This window comes from Carcharodon carcharias, chromosome X (genome assembly GCF_017639515.1).
Source record: "Carcharodon carcharias isolate sCarCar2 chromosome X, sCarCar2.pri, whole genome shotgun sequence".
Taxonomy (NCBI): Eukaryota; Metazoa; Chordata; class Chondrichthyes; order Lamniformes; family Lamnidae; genus Carcharodon; species Carcharodon carcharias.
Window position 1 is genome coordinate 15,608,497 of NC_054507.1, and position 18,583 is coordinate 15,627,079.

The window sequence follows — 18,583 nt, forward strand, 5'->3', positions numbered from 1 at the left end:
ATCCAGGCATGTGCGATGTGTTTCACAACTGTCCATACGCGACGTGCATCTGGCGAGCTGCACTTTGCTCCAGACTTTGAGCTTTGTTTGCCTACCATGCTTCAGGCAGCACTTGTGGTCATCAGTGCCAGGCTTCACAGGCAGCACCACATCACTTTTAGGGGGTTCACGGGCAGGTCTCTACCTACCAGACCAGCTGTAAGGCAGGGGTGGCTTTTCAACAGCTGCAGGGCTAGGGCTTGCTTGGGGAAGGGGGAGAAGTGGCCTCAGGCAAGGGAAGAGGCTGCAGGGCAAGGGCTGTACTGGGGAAGGAGGGTATTCCAGGGTGTGTGGGGGATACATGTTGATCTGTGCAAGTGGCCTCAAGAGGGTGAGGGCTGAGGAGGCAGTCTCCAGAGGAGATGAGGCCAGATGGAGATGTGAGGATGTGTGTTAGAGAATGAGCGGTGATGTCCCTGGAGCTGGCAATGAGTGAGATGCCAGTGAATGTGTAATGGCCTTGTGAGTGTGAGAGTTTAAAGTGATAAGATGGTTGCCTTGCCCTGGCGCACAGATGAGATCATTCATCCATTTTCTGCACTGGATGGTGAACCTCTTCAGCTTGGGTGGCAACAGTGGTCAGTGCCAAGGCTGCACAAGTGTGGTGATACATATGGGCCTCCCGCAACCAAAGCAGGGGTAGAGGACATTGTGGCGGCCCTCCAGTGTCCAAAAGGTGTTCCAGGGTTGTGTCAGAAAAACGATGGGCTGCAGGCTTCTTGCCTTTCGGGGTCATGTTGTCTGTGCAGCAGTCCTGGTCTGCAAGTGCTGAGAGCTGTGCGTGCGGCTGCAGTTCAAATGTGGCGCCCAGCGTGAGGAAACGACGAGGTGATGGCATGGCAGGCAAATCGGAGGAAGACTGCCAACGAAATGGCGTGCTTCCCGTGACTGCACAAATAATGAGGTGAAAAGGCGACAATATCGCGCAAAAACCTGCCATTGCAGTTAGCGGGAAAAACATTGCTTTACACACCCACTACCACGTTTAGTGCAATTCTGGGACGATTCTGCCCCATGTGCATGCGTCTGGATTCTGGTAATGCCCCAAAGAGAAGAGACATTTTTCATTTGTTCTCAGGACGTGAGGGACACTTAAGAGGCCTAAATTAACTGCCCATCTCTTGCCCTCAAAGATAGTGATGTGCCTTCTTCATGGTGATTTTTTCTTTTTGGTCTCCTTATTTAAGAAAAGATAGAATTGAATTGGAAGCAGTGCAGAGAAGGTTCACTCGGCTGATTCCTGGGATGAAGGGGTTACCTTGAGGAAAATATTGGACAGGTTGGGCCTGTATCCATTGAAGTTTAGAAGATCGAGGGGTGATCTTATTGAAACATAAAATCCTGATGGGACTTGATAGGGGGAAGTTGAAACCATATTTCCCTTTGTGGGGGAGTCTAAAACCAGGGGACAGAGTTTAAAAATTAGGGGTCTCCCATTTAATACAGAGATGAGAATTTTTGTCTCAGAGGGTCTGTGGAATTCTCTTCCCCAGTGAGCAGTGGATACAGGGTCATTGAATATTTTTCAGGCTGAGTTCTGACTGACAAAGGAGTCAAAGGATATAGGGGTGGACAGGACAATAGAGGCCACAATCAGATCAGCCATGATCTTATTAAATGGTGGAGCAGGCTCGAGGGGCCGACTGACCCACTCCTGCTCCTAATTCATATGTTCGTATGAATGCTAGGCTACCTCAAGAGGGTGTTAAAAATCAATCACCTAGCCATACATAGGGAATATCTGGTCAGGATGTCAGGTACCCTTCCCAGAAAGATGGTGGAGAATCATTTTGACTTTTACAACAGCACACCAACTTTCACAAACCCATTTGTTCTCCCTAATCCTTGACTTGCGGCTCAACATCTCCCTGCGACCTTCGGTTGTTCTGCCAGGCAATGAAGGCTGCTCATTTTTGTTCTAGAGGTCACATTTTTCAGCAACGTTTTCTTCAAACCATCCTGGTGATGATGATGCTCAAACGCAATGGTCTGGGCATAGGAGTCCAGTACAGCTGACTTTATTTGATCTCACTGTTCTGGATTTGAGTTGGATGTGTGGAGATTTTCCAAATAGATTGTGGGCTGCACTTGGAATTCCACTCTTTGGTCAGGCTGCTTTAGGGCCGAAACATTAATCTTCTTCCTCTTGTACTTTTGGGGCCTTGCGCTGCCTTGGTGCTAGGTGGATGTTCGACACTAATCAAACAAGTCTATGATCTGTCCAGCAGGCATCACTTGGATCTTTGACCCAAACAATGACATAATCCAGGAGGTGCTAATGCATTGATCTAGGATGGTTCCATGTGGTTTCATATTCATCCTTCTGGTGGAAGAGGGCGTTTGTTATCATGAGGCCATGCTGAGCATACTTTATTAGCAGGGGGAAGCCTCCTCAACCTCAAGTCAGGGATGAGATTTTTTTCACTTAGAAAGTAAGACAGGATTCAGGCTCATACCCCACCATTCTCCTTCCCCAGCCAATCAACTCCCTGGGCTCATGTGAAGAATCAGCACTTGACAATCTGTACATGTGCAAAGTGAGCCTGAGTAAATGTCAAAATTGAATTGGTTCGGCAGGTAGTTTAACTGCAGATATACCTGACAACCCTGAAATTCATAAGCTATTGGGAACTCTCCATCCTTGAGTATCTAACTGGCAAAATGCTTATCATATTGCTTTGAAAGCCACATAACGACCCAGAATAGAAAATCAATATCTTAACCCCAAATGTAGAAAGGAACCAACAGCTTCTGTGAATTCCCTATTATGGCACCTAGACTGCCCCACATGATGACTTCATAACCTTGCACCAGACACAGTGATGCTGCCACTGTCATACCCGCCCCATAAACGCTCAGCTTTGATTTGAGATTTCTTAAGTCATTAGCACCATGCCTCCCCAGACTCTGTCTTGTAATCCATTTTTTGCCTTTCCATTGACAGGCAATCATCTTCATTAAAAACTGACCAAATTAGGTAGACGTGGCTGTAGACATTACACAAACACGAGAGGGGGTTGGTGTGTGCAAAAGACTGCAGGATACAGAAGAAAGAGGGGAAGCATGGAATTGCTATCATAAGTGCAGCTGTGATACCAGGAAAGAGAAGGGGCTCACAGTCCATGTACTCTATCAAATAAGTGCCTGAAGCATTTCAGCACCTCCGCCCACCCCTACACCTGCCACACACAGCTGCTATAGTGCTGGTGAGCGATAGGTCATGCTTAGGTTAAGCAGCTACCATTGCAGTGGATTTTACAGTGGAAATAAAACAACCTTACCCAGCCAAACACAATCTTGAAGGCCACTGCTACTCAATTACTACTACAGCGATTACATTTCTCAGTGTTGAAATATGAAACACTGAGAACATAACAGCAATAATGCACCCCCTCCCACTCAGCTAATTTCACAAGAAGCAATTACAAGTTTAACTCATTCACTGGCTTGACTACCCTCTGTTAATGCCTTTTGCACAGCTGGTACTTTTGAATGACATGCTATCCAATCGTCTCTATAACTATACCTGTTATTATGAAAATTATACCCTCGTCAGTATTTAATATTCCTTACCACACCCTTTTGCTCTCTCTTGACACCATGCTTCATTTTCCATATATAAAAGCATACCAGTTTATTTATAAAATGAAAGAAAATGAAATGGAAGGCTCGTGTCAGACAATATACAGTATTTATCTTCAGACCCATTAGATTTTCCAAGATTTCATCTGTGCGTTAATGAAATGGTACAAAAACTTAGCAAGCTGTTTATGAAGGGTCAAACTAACAGATTTAGGGCCTTTTGTCATGAGCCATTCATCATAGGTGAGAACCAAAAACAAGTGGCTTTATTTGGTTCTGAAAGAAATACATACTTGTTTCAAAAGGCTTGCCCAGCATCAGGCCTACAAACTTCCCCATTCCCTGCCCCCCAAGTGCTATTTCAAGACGAAACACATACAGCCAAAGTAAGTGCAAGGTTGCCACTGTGCCTGCTGCACCCATCCACACTATTTTAAGTTGACTCATTATAGAATAAAATCAGCAAGCTGTTCAGTGTTCAATGAGTTCTAGTGGGCAGCTCACTACACCCGGAGTAGCAGGGCAGACAGGGGTGGTTACCCAGCAGTATTTTTATGAGGTCAGCACCAACATTCCTGCTCTTCCTGGCCCCATAAGAATGATCCAAACAGTCTTATTCTTGAACGTTGCAAACAGGGTCCTAGAACCAGCGAAGGACTCCGATTTATCTAAGCAGTTTTTAGGGCCTGTTTCGGACAGGGGCACTAAGCATCCATTTACAGGCCTGTCTGAAAATATGCACCAGGCAGGCCTCGAAGGCCCAAGAAGTGGTCAATGCTTCCCTGCCATTTTCAAATGCCAGCTGCCTCAAACAGGCAGCAGCTGAAAATGGCCTAAACACACACCTAGTAGAGATCAATAGACAGTAACCAGATTTCACCCTGCTAAGCAGGTATACTGATGATAACTGGAATATTCACACTAATGTTTAATTTTCAAGCGCAGCTCCAAAGCTGGTAGGATGTTATGTGTACATATTTTACAGATTGCCCTTGGCCTTTACAAATGATAAAGATTAGGGCACAAGTGAAAAAAGCTTAAACTCGGAGGACAAATTACTGGATGTATCCAAACAGTACCTACAGCAGGGCATAATCCTGCCTTGGGGCAATCAAACTATTATCCTCTTGTAATTATCATGGGCGATTTGAACATTTATAACGGATAACAAGGCTGTCAGGGAAATGTAGTCAATCATGCAACAGTGCCGTATTGAAGGAGGGAGAAACATCTACCTTAAAGATGGCAAAATAAGTACAGAAATTATCAATCATTTCAACAATCATTTCTACCTGTCTCTTCATAATTTCTGAAGAATTCTTCAAAAAATGTTTTTTGGATTTTTTTTTTAGATCACTGATAAAAGCCAAAATACCCACCCAACATTAAGGTGATCCACCAGTGCTTCAGTGAGACGGGTAGCAGCTGCAACAGCTTCCCTCCTCCGCTTTTCTGAAAGGAAACGAAGACACAAGGTTGGTGAAGAACTGCACAGCCACCCTTTTCTATCCTTCCACTTTGAAGAAAGGAGAAAAGTAACCACATATGCATGACCCAAATAAAATTTGGCATTTTAACTTTCTAGTGTTGCTACCAAAATGCACAATTTGAATATCCTATTGAAGTGACTACCCTCACTTCATTCATCGTTATGTAGGAATGGGCTTGAAGACTCAGATGGCATCCAGCTGCTCTAAGTCACTTCTACAATGTCATCAAGTGACTGTATAATAACAGACAGAACAGGTTGGAGCCAATCACAACTACCACTCCACAACATGCTCAAAGCAGATTGCAAGCTTCCCAGAATAGATAATTACCATTACCCACTCTCAGTCCTTGGCATCAAATGTTTGCTGTTCACTTGCATCAAAAGATTGGTGGCAGCAACAAGGCAGCAGGAGCACTTGTCCATTTCATTACAAAACTAGTAAACATGCTAAAATAATTTCCTCATTAAAGAATCGCAATATTAGAAATTCTCGTGTCAATGTTGCATTGAGATGCTGCAATTGCTGCAGAGAAATCTAAATGCTTTCCTTCTTTTATATTAAAAAAATGGACCTTCCCCACACCCCACCCATCCCTCTCTCCCAAGCTGGGACACCGCTCTACAGGCACAAACAGCTCTCTAATGCCTCTTACAAGCTTTTTTGCATACAAGTCCGATTGGTAAGCATCACAGCTGAGCCCTATCCTGTGGACACCATCCACCTGTGGAAGTGGGGAGTTTGAAGATTCACTGTAGAATGTCCAGGAACAGAGTGACTTTTCCCTTCCCTGAAATTAAAATACAAACCAACTGAAGCAGCCCCCATCTCCCAACCCCCCAAGCTGAGATCGGCTCATTCAGCACAACTCAAAGATTGAACCAGAGGCCTTTCTGGTCTGTGAAGGTCGGTACCACATCACAGAGCGCCTATTGCCCACTAAACTATCTCAGAAATTCCAGAACAGTAGTGTTTAATTCAACGTCAAAAGATGCTTTGTTTCTTCATTTTATTTTGGTTAGGTTAACAGGACAGCAATAGGAGAAATATTGCACCACAGAGGAGGTTGATGTCTGTAATTTCTCATATGGCGCATTCCTGATCTTGGTATGGCCACAGCCAAGGAGACAAAATGCTCAAATGCCAAGCAGAAGCAGGAATTTGTCCACAAAAGAGGAAAAAGCATAGGAGCAAAAAAATAAATGAGTCACAACTGGTTAGCGGAGCACAAGAGCAGCTTATGAATGAAGTTTGCAAAACCCAGGAACTGAAGAAGGGAAATAAACAATTACTGTTGCTTTAAAGGAATAACATACAATTATCATTGTTTACCCAAGTTACATTTTCTTGCTTCTGAATAGGAAAAAATCTACATATGGCTGCTAACTCTACATTGTCATTTTATACAGCAAGGCCTGAGATTACCTTATTAACTCACCATCGGTTTGTAATTCTGAAGAATGTATGAAGACTTCAAAGTCTTCAAAAAAGGGAATGGGAGGGAGAACAAGAGAGTCATGCAAGACCCACATGTCAGGAGCCAGCAGCATTAGAACAGTATGTATACAATATGAAAGCAACTATGGATTTTGTCATTGACGATTTTAAGCTTAATAACACTATGGTGAAGTACTAGTAGTCACAGGTCTGTCATTATTTCTAGTTGCTTCCAGCACCAATGTATTAAATGGATCAATAAAGAAATATTGATTTAATCATCAAAGCTTGACTTCATACATTTTTGCAGATCTGTTAAAAATTGACAGCATCAGGCAAATCAATTCTGACATAGGATCTGACAATGACCTGAAAGGTGATCCTGTCATTTTCTCTTCTCAGATACTGACCAATTGTGAATTTCCAGCATTTGTATTTTTTTACCTTACAGTCTTGATCTTATTTGTGCACTAAGACATTTCCTATAATGCACTGATACAATATGCTAAATAAGGCTGCTGATGAACTGATGCAAAGGCTTTGTTGGATCAATTGGAGTGTGATGCAATGTGGTTGCTTAAATTATTTTAAAAGGAGAGAGAGAAAAAAAGACCCTTTTTGGCCCTCGGATGCTGGATCTGCACTGTACAACTGTTCTTGAAGATTATTTTTTCTTACTCAGACTGTGGGAAAAGATGCTGGCCAGATCTCAACTTCTCTGCCTAGAGAATAACTTGGGTCTCCAGGGTAATTAGAAAAGGGCTAACAGACTGCGGAATAGCTTTATCTTTACTAGAGAACAGAGAACAGTGTTTATTCTTTGAAACCATCCATCGCACCATGGGACAAGGGATAGGAAACACTCGACATATGAGCTGGATCAATCCAGTCATAAAGTTGGCATTATTATGGTAGCAGAATCATCTTGGAAATTACGGGCAAATCACAGCTGAATAATTCTGGGTTGACTTATTGTGACTTTTGTTGTAACAAATAGTTTTTTCAGCAAACTGCTGGTGAAGGGAAAGCAATAAAAGTCATGCAAGAGACATTTTGCTACACAGGGCACAAAATGAAGAGCCACACAGCCAAATGTCCTAGTGCCAGGGCATTTTTTTTTCACTTACTTTATTTTATTTTATACCAGTTTTCTCTAGGTCTATCGAGAGCACCGGCTCTTGCTGGGGTACAACTGTATAAATGCCAGCTTCCCAGAGGTGTCTTGCGCAACTGGTTATCACTTCAAGCACGAGCCTAAACAGTGAGTGCCAACTGGGTCATTCAAATTCTGAGGGTATCACAACTGAGCCAACATGCGCTCTCTCGTGGGAGTCATTACATAGCGATCAGGACTGGAAACTCCCTTTCCAGACCAGAATCATGGAGAGAAATTGGAACCCTCCAAATGAGACCAACTCATTCAGATCAGGAATCAAAGACAAAGCCTTTTGACTCTATGGCTGAGTACCAGGCAACACAGTTCATTTACACACTTAGACACTAGGGGCAGACTGTACTTGATATTTTTGCTGCCTGTGAACCAATGCGTGAACACATTTTGTACAGTTGCACCTTGTCAACTCAACCCATCTGCTGTGGTACCTGTCGTGTATCACATTTTCAATATTGATTTCCTCAGCAACACTAAATGGCAGTATTCAATAGCTGCCCAATGTTACTAGATGAGGTGCAACGCTCACTGCAAAGAACTTAAAAGACCAAGGCAGGACTGCAAATCAATTTAGGCACAACAGATTGACAGTTCTGTACTGGTAGATGTCACTGCTTCATCAGAACTGGGAACAATAAAACTTAAGAGTGTCTACCTAAGTCCATCTTTTGGCATTTGGCATTTGTGCAATCGTACCCCAGCAAGAGCCGGTGCTCTCGAAAGACCTAGAGAAAGCTGGCATAAAATAAAATACAGTTAAGTAAAAAAAAAATGCCCTGGCACTTGGACATTTGGCTGGGTGGCTCTTCATTTTGTGCCCTGTGTAGCAAAATGTCTCCTGCATGACATTTATCGCTTTCCCTTCACCAGCAGTTTGCTAAAAAAGCTATTTGTTACAATAAAAGTCACTAACTCCATCTTCTACATTAGTGGCCATTTTCACTTCCAGTCACATGGCAGGGTCCCCAGTGCAGGCTAAAATACTGCCAGAGCCACTGTAAAGCATAAAAATTAAGCTGGCCCAGAAATTTCACCAGAGTTATGAGGAGAGCAAAGCTCGAAGTTGGAACATATTTGTTCACAGAGTTATTAAAACATGGAATGCTTTACTACAAGTTGCTACTGAGGCAGGGATCAGATAATTTAAAAGGGAGGATTGGATCAGCATTTGAAAAGGGAGAATATAAATGGGTACAGAAAATGGAATTGGAAAAGATAGTTTCCATTGAAGTGCTAGTACTGGTAGACAATTGACTGAATGGCCTCCTTCTGCATTCCAATTCTTATTAAAGATAATTCTATGATATCCTTGCTATCACTGGCATCCTTACAGTGTACTGCAAATTTACAAAGCGTATACTAATGACAACTAGGACAAGATATCCCCAATGCACCAGACTTCTGCTTTCATTCCAATATTAAACATGGAGTCCAAATGGCCTAGTTTCAGGATCTTAGTGATGAGATTCAAAATGTTTTTGCCAAGTATGCTCCATTCAGGCAGAATTCCAAAAATTCAGATCTTAAACTTCAAAGCTTCGAACAGCTACATCCTGCATAGCAGCTATTCTATCTTAATGACTGTCTGGATTTGAAATAAGTTCTGGGACTACTACTGTTGTAATTCAGATTAAAAATTAAAAAGATGCCCTTCGGGCGCAAGGTGCTACCAGAATTTAATGCCCACAAACACAGCACACAGCTGACTTGATCCAAATCACCATTCGTACAAGAGACATGTGCTAGAAAAATAGATAACAGCTTTCCCAGCACTGACATGTGTTCTGGTCTCTAGTATAAGCTCCTCTGTATGTATCCTATTTAGGGCATACATAGAACCAATGATACCAATAAACATGCCGCAGAGTGCCAGGTGTGTGCAAGTAGTTAACATTTACTCACCATTCGCTGCATCAGTTTGTGTAAGTAGAACCATGTTATTTAGTTTAAGTAAAGCCATATAACCTGCCTAAATTTTCCTTCTGTATGCAGGATTCTGCCATCACTCTGGAAGCATTATTTATATTAACACTTTCCGAGAACATTACAATGCCAGCACTAAAGGTTTAACAAGATGTCTCCAGCAGCTTTCAAAATACTCACATATATCCTCACCTTTGGCGGATGGGGGTGGGGTGGGTGTTCAGATTGGAGGCTAACTGCTCCAACATTATGAAATAGAAACAAGTCAGACCCATACACCTTCTAGTCATCAATTAAATAGCAGGTTTATACAATCATGGAATGATAAGCGCAGAAAGAGTCCAGATCAACTCATCATGCCTGTGCCAACACTTTAGTAGAGCTATCCAACTAATCCCGCTCCTTTGTTCTTTTTCCCTGAAGGATTTATTTATCCTATTAAGCAAGCAGGTTACCCACCTACAATCTCAAGTGAAGAACAGTGATAAGGATCGGAACAGGAATTTGATTTTTGAAATTGTTACTGCAGCCTTCAATCTTTACCAACCTGAACATAAGCATAATCAGAATAATCAGCAGATCCCGACTTTAATTATCCTTCACTAAGATAGCATAATAGCTTTGGGTTATCCTGGCCAAATTCTTTCCCCAGCCAAGACCATCAAAATGCATTCAATTAGCTCTCTGCTGTTTGTGGGACCTTGCTGAATGCAAACTACCTGCTACCTTTGCTTACAAATAAAATTGACTACACTTCTAAACTCGTTTGTTGACCGTGAAGCACTTTGGGATATCCTGAGGATATGAAAGGCGCAACTGAAATACACGTTCTCTTCTAGCTGCTGCATACAACGAGATTGATGCCTTTATAAAGCTCTACTGCGACTCGAGGTCTTTCTTCTTGAAGGCCAATCAACTCAATTCCAGGACAACACTGCAGGAGTTCCTCAGGGTAGTGTCCAAAGCCCAACCATCTTCAGCTGCTTCATCAATGACCTTCCTTCTATCATGAGGTCAGGAGTGGGGATGTTCGTTGATGATTGCATGATGTTCAGCAACATTCGCAACTCCTCAGATACTGAAGCAGTCCATGTGCACATGCAACAAGATCTGGATAATATCCAGGCTTAAATTGACAAGCGGCAAGTAACATTTGTGCCACACAAGTGTCTGGCAATGACCATCTCCAACAGGAGAGAATCCAACCATCGTCCCTTGACATTCAATGGCGTTGCCATCACTGAATCCCCCACTATCAACATCCTGGGGGTTACCATTGACAAGAAACTGAACTGGACTAGCCACATAAATACTGTGGCTACAATAGCAGGTCAGAGGCTAGGAATCACGCGATGAGTAACTCACCTCCTGATTCCCCAAAGCCTGTCCACCATCTACAAGGCACAAGTCAGGAGTGTGATAGAATACTTCCCACTTGCCTGGATGAGTGCAGCTCCAACAACACTCAAGAAGCTTGACACCATCCAGGACAAAGCAGCCTGCTTGATTGGCACCCCATCCACAAACATTCACTCCCTCCATCACCGATGAACAGTGCCAGCAGTGTGTACCATCTAGAAGACGCACTGCAGAAACTTACCAAGGCTCCTTTGACAGTACCTTCCATATCCAGGACCTCTACCACCTCGAAGGACAAGGGCAGCAGACGCATGGGAACACCACCACCTGGAAGTTCCCTTCCAAGTCACTCACCGTCCTGATTTGGAAATATATCACCGTTCCTTCACTGTCACTGGGTCAAAATCCTGGAACTCCCTCCCTAACACCACATTGACTGCAGTGGTTCCAGAAGACAGCTCACCACCACCTTCTCAAGTACAATTAGGGATGGGCAATAAACGCTGACTGAGCCAGCGACGCCCACATCCCGTAAATGAATTTAAAATATATTATCTACATGATGGTAGCAATTTAAAGCTTAAAGATAATTCCTACATGTGTACAGTTTGACTGTACAATTTTGTAATGACAGCCAGAGGGCAAATGATTGAAACTTTTTCCAACAACTTGTCAAGCCTCCATGACCGGTTAATGGAGGCAGATGATGGAAACACTACTTTCAAAAAAACCACCCCGCTGTTCTTGAAAATTGCTCTATAATTTCAGTTACTTTTAAAGAGCACTGCCTTTACAAAGAAGGGTTTGGCAAACCTTATTAAATCCGTTTGCAAACATTGCACTGAAACATAAAATTGAGACACTTGTAAATGTTGCTAGCTAGAAATGGTTCCTCTGCATTCTAGAATGAAAAGATTTGCACAACACTGCATAATCAAGGCAGTGAGCATCACAATTCAGACGCTCTCTAGATTCATTTTCTCATATCTAGCACAAAGGACACCTTCAGAAGATAGTCCAAACTCCCTGTGAACTGCAATTTGACCCTCCTGCAAAGTTATCTGGGACAGAGTTACAGGGTGAACAATTAGCCTTCTGTACCATTATTTGATGGTCTTCAGAATAACTGAGCCATTTTAAAATCTGTCACAATACAACCAACTTTCCATAAAGAAAGCTTAGTCCAGAAGATGCACGAGGTGATCCCCGAAGTCCCTATGCAAGGGCCATGCAGGAATTGCACAGGAAGTTTAAACTTCCAATTGGCAATTACCCTGCGCCTCGAACCATCCAATACTCCTATTTAAACTGGAGACCTCAGATGCTTTCAACTCTTTTAGTATGTTAATTACCCAGGAAAAGTTAGAAGAATGAAAACCACTTCTAACTCCTGTACTGACAACCACATGGCCCATCCACCACCCCCACCCACCCACCCCATGGGCCCTTCCCACCCCCGCAACTACTCCCTCCCACCTGACTACCCTCCCCCAACCATGCAACTTCACCCCCTTCCCCCCAGACTACCCTCCCAAGCCGTCAAGCCTCCAACGTCCCCCTTAATCATACTCCCAAGCCCCCAACTACTTCCCCACCCCCCAAACTACCCTCCCGAGCCCCCGACTACTCCCCCACCCACTCACCCTCCCTCCCGAGCCCCCAGCTACTCCCCTCCCCAACTACCCTCCCGAGCCCCAGGCTACCCCTCCTAACACCCTGACCCCACCTACCCCCTGGCTGCATCCAGACTCCCAACCACCCTAACCCCTCACCCATTTACTTTCTCCCTGGCTTCTGGGACCTTTAATCTTACTGTACATGGTTTACACCAGTTAGTGTCGTAAAAAGGAAGTGTGGCTTCACTTCCCTTAATGGTGATTGCCATTCCACAGAAGCTGGGCCATTATATACAATTGTGTGGCATTTTAATCGGACTTTTGAAAATCTAGATTGCATTATTCTCATCTATTCTCTTACCTCTTCAAATAATTCATTTCTCTTATTTGCTCTGCTTCAATCCCCATCACTAGATCCAGTAGTGTATGGTCTTATGAATCCTCCCTTTTTGGGCTTCTTAAATACTGAGTTCAAAAGGATTCCGTACACAATGTAGGAACTTCATTACCTTATCCTCTTTACCACTTCTGCGCAATTAACTTCAGGGTAGCTGAAGTCCCCTATGTTTCTTACTCTATGTCCTTTTACTCACTTCCATAATTTGTTTGCATATTTCTTCCTCCATCTCCATTCCACAATAAGCTGGTCTTTAGATTACCCCTGTGTAAATGATCCTTTATTACCTTCCATCTCTATCCACATGGGTTCTGTATTTGCTGTGACATCATTTGGTGATCATGGGCTCCTCCACTCCGTCATCTGTGATGTCACTTTTGCAAATGTAGTCAACATTTTGTTTTTCCCTTGAAACATTAGTATAAAGGGACCAATTTTCCTTGGAAAGTCCAGGCTGCCTCTTTATAGGTCCTCCAAATTGAAAGGACAGTTCAGCAGCATCCAACATTCAAGTGTCATGGACATTTGATTGCCCACTTGTGTGCCCAGCTTTAGACCTGGATAAATGGCACATGAAGTGCTATTATATCACTCCAATGTTATTAATACACAATTTTTATAAATTCTCCTTTTCAGACAGAGCTTTCCACCCAGGCAGGAGACAGCCCTGAAAATGTGCATCAAGGACAAACAGGTTTGAAGCCCAGCATTAGGGAGCTGCAACCCATTTTTCCATCTTTAACATTCAGGAAATTGGCGTACTAGGCAGAGAGAAAAAAATCAGCCCCAGAATATCCATTGATTGAAAGTAGGACCAATCTCTGAACCTGCAAATCTTTATAGGTAGAGAGCAAACCATGAACACCTGAAATAAAACAGAAAATGTTGGAAGTGCACAGCAAATCAAACAGCATGTAAAGACAAGCTAGCATCTTGTGTTGGACTCATTAAATTGAAGGGAATAAATTTTTTTTTGTCTTTCTCATGACCCTGTCAACACTGTCTTTCTAAACAAAGAATGTACATAAAATCTTATGGCACCAGTTATCGTGACAGAAGAATAACTTATTTTATGTTCCCTACACAACAGTGAGTCTTGAACATCTTTTACAGTGAAAATGCATAGAGAGTGAAATATTCTTGTTATATATTGTATTTTGTTTTACAAAAATGAGCCACAAGTTGTCGCAAAAATGCATTCCATTGAGTAATATGTCAGTAATGTGTGTCAAGGTGCTATGCTAATAACAAGCGTTCATGTAGCATCCTTAACTTAGTAAAACCTCCCAAGATGCTTCACAGGGTGTTACCAAACAAAATTTGACACTGAGCCAAGCAATGTTCGGAGAGGTGACCAAAAGCTTGGTCAAAGAGTTAGGTTTTAAGGGATATCTTAAAGGAGGACAGAGAGGTTTATGGTGGGAATTCCAAGGGTTAGAACCAAGGCAGCCGAAAGGACAGCCATCAACAGTGGAGTGATTAAAATCGGGGACGTGCTGAGGCCAGAAATGGGGCAGCACAGAGATCTCAGCAAAGTATGTTAAGAGCCGTATGTCTAAATGGCATGTCTGCATTGTGGGTGACCCCAGACAGTACGTATTGGATAGGAAGCTAGCTGACTGACACGAAACAAAGGATTCCCGTTCAGGGGCATTGCTTTAAGTGGAGAAAGGTTGCAAGTGATATGCGCCAAAGTTTATTGCTGGGTCCACTTTATATATTCTTTGTATTTGGACCTAAAGAGCAGAATATCAAAATGTGTTGCCAATACAAAGGTAAGGGGCTTGGCAAATAGCATGAAGGACTGAAATACTTCACGTAGATATGGACAAGTCAGCAAAATAAGCAGTTAGGAGAAAACAAATTCTTGGATAGCTAAAGAAGAAATCACAGTGCACATTCAATGGAAAGATGCTGAAAGGTATAGGTGAAGAGGTAATCTAGAAGTACAAATTAATAATTCCTTACAAATGTGTGCGCGAGTAGATAAAGCCATAGAAAAGATTAAGAACATTTTGGGCTTTGTAAATAGGGAAAAAGAGTACAACAAAAAAAATATGGAAAATAGTTAGGCCACAGTTATAGTCTCCAGTAATATGTCTAGTTTTGAGCACCCCATTCTATACAGGATATTAAAGCCATAGATCCAACAGAATGTTACCAGAGATGAGGAAAGACTTTAGGTATTGAAGCACAGAAGGCAAAAGGCAATTTCAGGGTTTTTTTAAATTCAGGAGGTTTCAAGGTGAATAGGGAAAGACCATTTTCTATGTTTGGGGAATTAGTAATGAGGAGTCATCAATTTAAAACCCTCACCAAGACAGAGAGGCAAGGAAATTTCTTTGCAGAGAGTCATTGGAGCATGGAATGCTTTGCCACAGGAGCTAGTTGAGGCAGAGATATTGCACCTTCTGAAGCAGAGGAAGACACAGGGCTAGGGAAGAGCAGGGAATCAAGATTAATTTTGGATTGTTTGAGCAAAAGGAGCTGGTATAGACACAATGGGTTAAATTGCCTCCTTCTGTGCTGTAAATATCTAAAGGTGGAAACAGGCATTCTTAGTAATGGGCCTAATATATATATATATATATATATATATATAAAATAGGATATAGAGCTCAGCTCTGGGTCAAACAAGACAAAGCAAAACAGCTGTGGAAAGGGACGGAATCAGGGTCTACGGTACTTAGCTTCAGGCTAGAGCCAGAATTCCTTTCAGTCTTGTCATGTTTTTTGACAACACAAACGTTAAGCTTTTTATTAGTCATATTAAAGATTTTAAATGACTAATACAATGTAAGCCAATTACTTGATTTCTGAAAGTTCCTGTACAGTGAGCCATGCCTATAAGAGCGAAGCATAGACCTCAATTCATTATTGAATCAAATAGTCAGTTTCTGTTGACAGAAAAACTCAAAAACAAAATTTAGGAAATGGAATTCATGAGCCAGAATTTTTGAATGGTAAGTGGTAATTTAGTCACATTACTCAGCCACTCAAGTGGTTTGTAATGACCATCTAGACCGCAAGATGAAACTTGTGCAGATTTTTAAAACTATCCACTCAACAAAGCCAGTAAAAACGGAGCAACAGCTTCAAAAGAATTGACAGGTACCTAGAAAGCTAACAACTTAAAACCAGCCCTAACTATAGGTCCATGATACTAGTTACATTATTAGTGCAGTCAGACATGGGCTTCTCTTACATTATGATGCAGATATATTTCTTGCAACATTTCATCACCTGTATAGCTGAAGATTGTGGGCAAAGTTATAGGGAATTCTCCCTAATTTCTTAGAGAAATTCTGAGCTATTGTGGATTTGTATTGATATTCTGCAACTAAACCTAATAGTGTTTAAAAATTGTTTCCATGGTACGATATGAAGGAACTTTCTCTCCCCCCTCCACCCCACCCCAAGTTCACATGGATACTCTTGCCATTCAAAGTAACATTCTTCTTTCTCTCTCCTCCCTCTAGTTTATACTAGCATTCTTCCTGCTCGATTTCCCCTTCACCACTGCGCACCAGACACTGCAGCTCCCACTGATCGAACTTGGCTACACACCGAGGCTGAGAATTCACAATCTTACAAAATTGTTACAAGCTAATCCTGGATCATCAGGTGGCAGTGATAGAAAGAGTCAAGAGAGGTGGCGAGGGACAGACTGGAAAATACCAGTCCTTTCGAATGGTAGATTATATCAAGGTATGCTCACCTCTGGGTCCGGATGCAATAAGTTCAAATCCCATTTCAGGAATGGAGCACATAATCTAGGCATATGTTCCAGGGCAGTACTGAAAGACTGCAATGTTGTCAGAGGTGTTATCTTTCAGATGAGACAGTAAACAAAGACCCCATCTACCCTACCAGGTGGATGTAAAAGATCCCACCACACTGCACTGCTCGAAAAGCAGGGACTTTCTCCTGGTGAACAAGCCAAACTTTATTCCTCAACAACCATGTGAAAAAGATTAACTAGTTATTTTTGTGCATTATTGTGAGACCTTTGCTGTGTGCAAACTGGCTACCACAGCTACCTACAAAGCAGTGAGCACACTTCAAACATACATAATTACCTGTAAAACACAAATGGATGTTGAGGACATGAAAGGAGTACTATAGAAACAATTCTTTCCCCCAACCCCACCCAACCCAACCCAATCATCTGCCTGCTCAGGTGGACATAGAAAATCATAGCACTGTTTGAAGAGCAGGAAGTTCTCCCAGTGCACTAGTCAACATGCCTCCTTCATCACCAGAAACGCATTAACTGGTCTTTCATTCATTTGTAGTTTATGGGCCCTTAAAGTCTGAAAATTGGCTGCCCTGTTTGCCTACATCGCAATGACTACACTGCAAAAAGCATTAGCAATTAATCGGCTGTGAAATTAAGGTCATGAAAATATTCTATAAATGCAGGAGTTTCCCCCTTAAACAGACAAATGGATACTGAGTCCAAAATGTTAATTCTTGTTGTAGGGAGATAACAAGTCAACATATAAACTACATCAAGTACAAGCTCATGACAGCTTTCAATGGAGATGTCAATTCAGATCAATGGTGGCAATTTGGGGCTATTCTTTAGTTTAAACACAATTGTATTGTGATCGATACAAGTTTACCAAGGTACAATTTACATTATCACTTGAGAGGTTGAACCTTATACATAAATTATGGCAGTTAAATCTCAGTAAGTATAATTTCTTCTCACTTATATTGTGTTCTACAATCCAACGGTACTTTTATTGCGTTTTTATTTTGGAAAAAATGAAGCTAAAGCCTCATCTTGCAATATTACTGACAGCTGATTGCACCAATCAGGGAAGCACATTTATTGGGCCGCCCTATATATGGGCAGACATTCCGCTCACATGGACCAATTGCTGGGAGCACAGGGTTGTCTCCATGGCGATCTGGGCCTTCCTCTCAGGTCGTGTAGAGCAGCCGAACGCTCCGACGGTCAATGGCCGCTCGAGCTCCGGCGGTATAAAGGAAGTTAGGTTGCGGCGGTAAGAATAGCAACGTCCGGACCCACCTTGGAGTTCTTTGCGTTCATTTTGCTTGGCCTGATGATCTTTCAGTAAGCGGGACAACATGATGTCGGCGAAGTTCCTGAGGAGAGGAACGTCGCTCACAAACCAACACGGGAATTCGCAGCCAGATCTCGCGAGGAGGGGGAGGGGGAAGAGTGACTATGTTCACGTGAGCAGTTTAGCAGCTCCCTTGGCTGCTCCATAAACAGCTGTCAGCCCACTGAGAAAGTATGAGGAGTGGCAGCCTTGCAGATTACAAACATGTTTAAACATATGGAGCTAGAGTTATGGTCCCACTCCCCGGCCTTGGAGGTGTGCTTCAGTTGCACTTTCAACCCATTTCCCCCACTCACCACTTTCTCTAACCTAGTGCCATGGAGGCTAATTACTGGCACTGTTGTCCCAGCTAAGAATAATCCAACCTACAGTTGATTTCAGCCATGTGAAAATATAAAACAAAAACAGAATTACCTGGAAAAACTCAGCAGGTCTGGCAGCATCGTGGAGAAGAATATATAATCCTGGAAGAATGA

The 18,583-nt window shown here is 42.6% G+C and overlaps 1 protein-coding gene across 1 annotated transcript in view; it reads right to left on the bottom strand.

Moving 5' to 3' along the window:
• Nucleotides 1–18,185, bottom strand: part of bloc1s1 (biogenesis of lysosomal organelles complex-1, subunit 1) — an 81,857-nt gene extending 63,672 nt beyond the window's left edge. Inside the window, exons 1-2 of the mRNA XM_041180535.1 lie at nucleotides 18,053–18,185; nucleotides 5,001–5,073 (exon numbers count right to left, since the gene is read on the bottom strand). Of these exons, the coding sequence (XP_041036469.1) occupies nucleotides 5,001–5,073; nucleotides 18,053–18,113 (134 nt within the window). The 5' untranslated portion in view covers nucleotides 18,114–18,185. The remainder of the gene's footprint in view (nucleotides 1–5,000; nucleotides 5,074–18,052) is intronic.
• Between the last annotated feature and the right edge of the window lie 398 nt (nucleotides 18,186–18,583).